The following is a 7441-nucleotide window of genomic DNA, read 5'->3' as shown; positions in this document are numbered from 1 at the left end:
GCTGGTCTCGAACTCACAGAGATCCGCCTGCCTCTGCCTCCCGAGTGCTGGGATTAAAGGCATGCGCCACCATCGCCCGGCTCGTCCCTTTATTCTTATGTGTGTAAATGCTTTGATTGCATATGTGTGTACGTGTGTGTGTGGAGCATCATGTGTGTGCCCAGTGCCCATGGGTCCCTGAAACGGGAGTTCCAGGCAGCTGTGAGCTGTAGATGCTGGGAACTAGACCAGGCGCCCACTGTGAGAGCCACAAATGCTCCTGTACCTGCTGAAAACTCACTCTGTAGACCAGGCTGACCTCAGACATAGACCTCATAGACATCTACCCATCTCTGCCTCCTGAGAGCTGGCATTAAAGGCGTGCGCCACCACTGTCCAGTTATTTACTTATCTATTTATTTTAAATATAGCACTTCATGATATAGCATAGGATAGCCTGGAACTCTGTATGTAGATCAGGGTGGTCTCAAATTCAGAGATCTTCCCGCCTCTTCCTTGGAAGCCCTGGGACTAGAGGTGTGAGCCACTCTATGCCAGGCCGGTCCCCGCCCATTTCTCTTCCACAAAAAGACTACGCACAGAGGAGTCCTTCCGAATGGGCATCAGTCTTTATTGGAGTTTGTGTTGGGAACTGAACAGAGCACATTGTCTGTGGAGAAGAGGAGAAGGGGAAGAAAAGAAAATATGCTTCTGAAGATTTCATTTTCTTAGAACACTTTATGGTTTCAAATCCTTTTTTTACCCCACAGGAAGTTCAAGAATTCAAGTATGTTGCGTAGGGAGCGGTAATACAAAGGGTTTCTGCTCGCGTGTGCCAGCGTGGTGGCGTTTGTCCGGGTATGGAAACAAGCAGACAGATTTTCACATTTCTTCTACCTTTTTTTTTTTTTTTTTGCTTTGGTAAGGCCAAACACCAAAAGGACACAGCATACAAATAAACCCAGGGTTGAGGAATCTATTGATTCCCAGAGGATAATGGCAATAGGCTTGGAATTGTCACATTGGATTAAAAAAACAAAAACCAAAACACAACCCTCACCTCCCCAAACCCCACAAGTCACACGAGTCCTGATCCACTTCAGCCATCCCGATGCTGCACCTGTTCCTCAGAATCTTACTCGAGGGCTTGGTAGAAAGGCCAGGGCAACAGGGCTCTCTTCATTTTGTTTATAATAAAAAAATGTAAAGGGCCTATTTCAAAAGGGAAAAAAAACAAATTCAAATTCTGAAAATATCTTGCCTTTTTTATTAATCATGTCATCTAACACCAATTAAAAAAACAAGTATGTGAATATGATATAAAAATACGATCCCAAGATTAACACTTTGTCGCAGGCACAGGTATCTCACAGAATACGTGTTTGGAGGCCGGGAAAGGAGTCTGGTTTTGTTTCTCTTTAAAAAACCCACAGCGCAAGGAGGGTGAGGAAGGGGGAGATTCTTTAGCAGCAAAATGTCCGAGTTCTCTAGTCACATCGAAAAAACAAAACAAAACGAAAGCTCAGGGGGATGCTGCCCAGACCCGCTCGCCATCACTAAAGACTTCCGTTGCCACAGCCCCAGGTGTGACAGGCGAGGGACGCGCTTTACTACACAGGCAATCGTAAAACTTGTCCCTCAAGCTTTTGACAGTTTGTCACTTAAATATATGTACAGGAATCGGGCTCCTCTTCTCATCATGTCTCTCAGATCTCCACTGTTTGGTCACTCGGGGTGGGCTCTCAGGATCTGGCCACATCTGGCTGCAGGGTTGAGCAGCGGCTTTGAGGTGGATGCTGCTTCGGCCTGGCTGGCTGGCGTGGCTGTTTCCAGCAGAGAAGTGCGATGGGGACGGCTTAGTGGTCACTGCTCTGCTTCTCTCTCATCCAGGCTTGAATCTGCTCCTTCAGCTCTGGCACTGAGGGAGAAAAGACGGGGGATTAATGGCCTAGACGAACAGGCTCGGCAGTTGTAGCTCTGTCTAAGAGGAAAGAGGCCACTCATTCCCTCTGCGTGCTGAAGTCCCTGGCAGAAGCAGCCACAGAGAGGGGGGCATTTACAGAAAAAGCAGGCCGAGTGCGTTCTGGCTTTTCCATAAAGAGCTTCACCTGGGTACTTTCTGCATGCGGTGTCTCTGTTTTTGACGTTGGTGCTGGGGACTGAATTTGGGGGTGTGTACACACTAGGCAAGGGTTCTGTGGGTAGAGATTTAGACAACTTGCCTTTTTTATTTATTTGAGGCAGTGGCTCAACTAAATGGTCTAGGCTGGTCTTGAACAGGCCACCCTTCTGCCTCATCCTCCCATTAGTTGGGATTACAGGTCCCAGGGCATGAGCATCAGCACTGCAAGGCAGGCTGAGCCTCCTACCTGGTTCCAGCATGCTCTCAGTCAGCATCTGGCGGTTGAAGGGGTCAGTGGGGGAGTTCAGAAGATGCCGCAAGATGATGGAGCGGTCCATTATGGTGCCAGAGGGCAGTCTCACAGGGTCGGTCATCAGGGTGTCCATCAGAGGGTCTGCAGAGACAAGCATAGCACACTAACCCAATGGTGGAAGCTACGACTGAAGAAGCACACTGTCCGACCAGTAAGAGACACAGCCAGAGGGAGAGCTGCGTACAGACCCTCGGGTCCCTGCATCCAGGAGGAGAAAATAGCAAGGATGGACAGCCGGGAAACAGGCCCCTGGGACAGGACCCTTTGCCTGAAAACCAGACTCCTCCCTTTAGGAAGGTAGAGCCGTCTTTAAAGTCCTCATGGGTATCTGGTGAAATCACACTAAGGACATTCATCCTTTAGTCTACACTGTGAGTCAAAATTTGTATACATAATTTAGACAACTCTCAAAAAACACCTATAGCATGCCACCAAACAATCAAAAAACACAGATAGTGCCTCTGTAGTGGCTTTGATGAGAATGGTCCCCAGAGGCTCATATATCCGAAGGTTTCATTCCCAGTTAGTAGAACCGTTTGGAAAGGATTAAGAGGGCGTGGCCTTGATGGAGGATGTGTGTCACTGGAAGTGGGATCATGTGCGTCATGATGTCAGCTCTCAGCCCCATGCCTGCCCACCTGCCTGCCACCACGCTTCCTGCAATATTAGTCATAGACTAACCCCCTGAAACTGCAAATAAGCCCCTAATGAAATTCCTTCTTTTATAAGAGTTGCCTTGGGGCCAGGCAGTGGTGGCGAAGGCCTTTAATCCCAGCACTCAGGAGGCAGAGGTAGGAGGATGTCTATGAGTTTGAGGCTAGTCTGGTCTACAGAATGAGTTTTACAACAGCCAAGGCTACACAGAAAAACCCTGTCTCGGTCACAATGACCTTTCAAGGCAGTAGAACAGTGACAAAGACAGCCCTCTCGATGCCACACACTTCCCATTACACCACAGACATGGACATGAGCAATAACTTGCCTCTAAACTCATCCGGCGCGTCGCTGTAGTCAATTTCTGCCCGTGCATTCTTGGCCACTATTTCCTCCACTTTCTCAGCAAGAAGCTTAAACTTCTCTATTGCAATGTTGGATTTGATTCCTGCCTTCCGCATCTTTGAAATGACTTCTTCAAACAGCTCTTTGCTGTAGGATCGCTGCAGATGAGGAAAGGCCGTGAGATGAGAATGGAAGAAAATCTTTAGAAAATGTCTAAGTGCACTGGGTGGTGGTGGTGGCGCACGCCTTTAATCCCAGCACTCGGGAGGCAGAAGCAGGCGGATATCTATGAGTTCGAGGCCAGCCTGGTCTATAAGACCTAGTTCCAGGACAGGCTCCAAAGCTACTGAGAAACCCTGTCTTGAAAAAAAAAAAATCCAAGTGCAATGCATTTGATCTTTTGCTCCTAAAAATTACAACTATAAATTCTATATTCCAGTTTCCCAACAGATTGTGCCATGTACACAGACAATAATGAATATAGTCACGAATGCAGACAGAGAATGACATGAGCCAACTGACTGCAGTCATCTATGGAAAAGGCTACTGGACCCAGAAAAATGTGAATTTTTATACTATGGGAGCTAGTAAGCATTTATTTTAAAATTAAGCTACTAAAAAGAAAAAGAAACCTAGTTTATTTCAATTTTTGTGGAGCGCTGTACCCTAGAAGCCCATGAAACCAGGTAAATTCCAATTTTCTCACATAAAGGTGAGCACAGATAAAAATCAAATACACACCACTGCCTGATCACGGCGACACTTAGGGCTTGCTTTGCTCTAGTCACCGTCGATTCTCTAGGCTCGCTTATGCCTGGCACAGTGGCCATCACATGCATACTCCTTCATGCCAGTCAAGGGGCTGGAATAGGAGGATGGAAGGACGTCTAAGGCCAGCCGAGGCTAAATGGTGAGGCCCTATCTCAAAAGATCACAGTAACAAACAACAACAAAACCCCAGAATAACCAGTCACCAAGCATGAGAGAACACACCCATCCCTGAACCCAACGCTATTTAACGTCAGATATTCTACAGCACTGGACCACTCCAATGCTGTGGGATAATATTTTGTACACTGAGTATGTATGCTCTCATTGGTTGGTAATAAAGCTGATCTGGCCTATAGCCAGGCGGAGTAAGACTAGGCGGGACAGCCAAACTGAATATACAGAGAGGTGATGTGGGAGGTCCTTCTGTGTATGTGCTGCTTCCGTCAGCTGATGAATAAAGCTGCTTCAGCTAATGGACAGGTAAAGCCAAGCTAGATAGAGAGAAAAGGTGGGGAGCCAGGGAGATGCCATGTAGCCACCACAGGATCAGGTCTGAACATTACCAACAAATCACAAGCCTCATGGCAAAATATAAGCTATTAGAAATAGGTTAATTTATAGTTAGAGTTAGTCAGTAAAAGGCTTACGCCATTGACCAAATAATTATAGTATGTATTAAGCCTCAGAATGGCTAACAGGTGGACAGGACAGAAAAACCTCCATTTACAGAGAGGAATAAGGGCAGAGTAAGAGAGAGACAGGAGCTAGCCGCTGGGAAAGAAAGATGCTAGAGGACAGAGAAAGCCGTGAGCCATGTTGCACAAGACAGGGCCGATTTAGGGTTTTTGCTCATATGGAAAAAAAGGGTTAGAAACATACACTAAGGACACATTGAGACAAAAAGCCTTCTGAACAGGTCGCAGTGTGTTAAAAAAAAATCTGTGTAGGTTTGTGAAAGAGAAGAAAAAGGGTAGAAACAGTCACAGGTTAAAAACGACTTAAAATAACAATAAAGAGCCAGGCGGTAGTGGCGAACACCTTTAATCCCAGCACTCCGGAAGCAGAGGCAGGCGGATCTCAGTTAGAGGCCAGCCTGGGCTACAGAACGAGTTCCATGATTGTTACACAGAGAAACCCCGTCTCAAAACAACATAAAAAACAACAAAACAAAACAAAAATTAAAGACCATTTTAGGGACTAGAGTAATGAATAAATACAATAAGCGACACAAAGATGGAAAACAGAGTCTGGATTACGTATATTATTGTGTTTGCTTTAGTTATTTTGACTGTTAATAACCAAATAACTACTTAGAGAAATTTAATGATAAAAACTGCTAGATTAAACCAACCTATATACTTTGAAATATCCTGACTTCAACATTTAAGTCAAAAGATATGTTACTTAGGTAAAGAGGTTCTGCTCTTATTTCTACAGGAAATGAGAGCTCTGGCGCTGTGGGATGATGCTCTTGCACACTGTAAAGATTTGTCACCCATATTAGCTTAATAAAATGCTGATTGGCCAGTAGCCAGGCAGGAAATATAGGTGGGGTGACCAGACTAGGAGAATTCTGGGAAGAGGAAAGGGAGAAGAGTCAGCCACCAGGCAGATGCCCTGTGAATTTCTGAGCAGGATCCACACTGACACCTCCATACAGACTCATCTCACAGCTGCGTTCTGCTGCACCACTGGACCCCTCCCCATCTACCTACCCTGCCTCCTCAGTGCCACATTTCAAAGACTTCCATTTCTAAATAACTACATAGCTCGCTTGCTCTGCATATCCACCCTACCCTCACTCACCACACCCACAATTCCAGCAATGGAGAAGCAGCCAGCTACAGAGAGAGACCATGTCTCCAAATAATAAGAGAAACATCAAAAAGCATTGAGGCAGTGTGTGGTAGCACACACCTGTGACTGCAGTACTCAGGAGGGTGACACTGGAGGACCGTGGGTTCGAGGCCAGCCTGTTTCAAAAATTTTAAGAAGATGGAAGCATATACAGTTCTTCTGTTTTCACTTACTCCTTTGGGTTAGATACAGGGAGACTGTTAGATTGTGTAAGGATGGATAACACTGCATGAGTCAGACTGGAATATGTTATGTGTGTGAAGATAGAGACTTGGAACCAACACCACAGCTACTTGGCCTTTAGGCAGAAGGGAGAAGAATCTGGGTACAGGCTAGACCTCTGCCACAGATCTGCCCTCTACACCACACTACGGCACAGGCTAGACCGCTGCCACAGATCTGCCCTCTACACCACACTACGGCACAGGCTAGACCGCTGCCACAGATCTGCCCTCTACACCACACTATGTGCTCCTCTGTGCCCCACTTTTCTTATTATTATTATTATTATTTTTTTGGTTTTTCGAGACAGGGTTTCTCTGTGGTTTTGGAGCCTGTCCTGGAACTAGCTCTTGTAGACCAGGCTGGTCTCGAACTCACAGAGATCCGCCTGCCTCTGCCTCCCGAGTGCTGGGATTAAAGGTGTGCGCCACCATCGCCCGGCCCACTTTCCTTATTTTAAAACAAAGAATTTAGTAGAAACTGAGTCATTGAATTCTATGATTACCAAATGAATGTAAACATGAGAGGTGGTCAGAAGTGGTACACAGTTAATAGGAGCCACTACTATGCTGAAGATGTCCCAAATGTCATGGTCATCTGTGTGCATGATGGCACACATCAAAGTTCCTGAGGGGCAGGAGTGTGAGATCAGGAGTTCAAGGCCAGCCTAGCCAAGAGGAGACCTTATCTCAAAAGACCTGGGAAAAAGTAGAAGCAGGACCAGAGACCAAGGAAGGAAGGAGGCCTTGGTTTTCCTTTTTAAGAGCTCTGTGGCTGGACTGAGGACTGAGCCCTGGACTTTGCACATCCAGGTGCTCTATCACTGAACTACATTCCCAGCTCAGGGTTATTTTCAGAATGATCTCAGTAAGTCCAGGTTAGCCCTGAACTTGTGACTGTCCTACTTCAGGCCTCTTGGGTATCTGGACTACAAGGCTGTGCTACCAGGGGAGCCCCTTTTGTTTCGACTGTGACATCACAGAGGGAAGGTGTGGAGAACAGTATGTTCTGTACCAGTGGCTGACCTGACCCCCAGTCTCTCTTCATGAAGGATAGGGAGTGATGTGAACAGCAGGAGGCATGGCAGCTCTCAGGCAGAGTACCTGGGAAGACCTGCATTTCCTGAGAAATATCAAAAGTCCCACTTTTTCCTGCATTTGAAGTGGGGAAAACTCAAG

General features: G+C 46.5%; 1 protein-coding gene across 2 annotated transcripts in view; it reads right to left on the bottom strand.

Moving 5' to 3' along the window:
• Nucleotides 1–586: 586 nt before the first annotated feature.
• Ube4b (ubiquitination factor E4B) overlaps nt 587–7441 on the bottom strand; it is a 103299-nt gene continuing 96444 nt past the window's right edge. The window contains exons 27-29 of one of the 2 annotated variants that reach the window (XM_026782239.1): nt 3397–3571; nt 2349–2495; nt 587–1897 (exon numbers count right to left, since the gene is read on the bottom strand). In XM_026782239.1, coding sequence (XP_026638040.1) covers nt 1836–1897; nt 2349–2495; nt 3397–3571 — 384 coding nt within the window. In that variant the 3' untranslated portion in view covers nt 587–1835. The remainder of the gene's footprint in view (nt 1898–2348; nt 2496–3396; nt 3572–7441) is intronic. The other variant, XM_005353692.2, reaches the window with a different exon arrangement.

This window comes from Microtus ochrogaster, chromosome 10, assembly GCF_000317375.1.
Source record: "Microtus ochrogaster isolate Prairie Vole_2 chromosome 10, MicOch1.0, whole genome shotgun sequence".
Taxonomy (NCBI): domain Eukaryota; kingdom Metazoa; phylum Chordata; class Mammalia; order Rodentia; family Cricetidae; genus Microtus; species Microtus ochrogaster.
The sequence above is the reverse complement of the archived record's forward strand: the minus strand, read 5'-3'. Positions and strand labels throughout refer to the sequence as shown.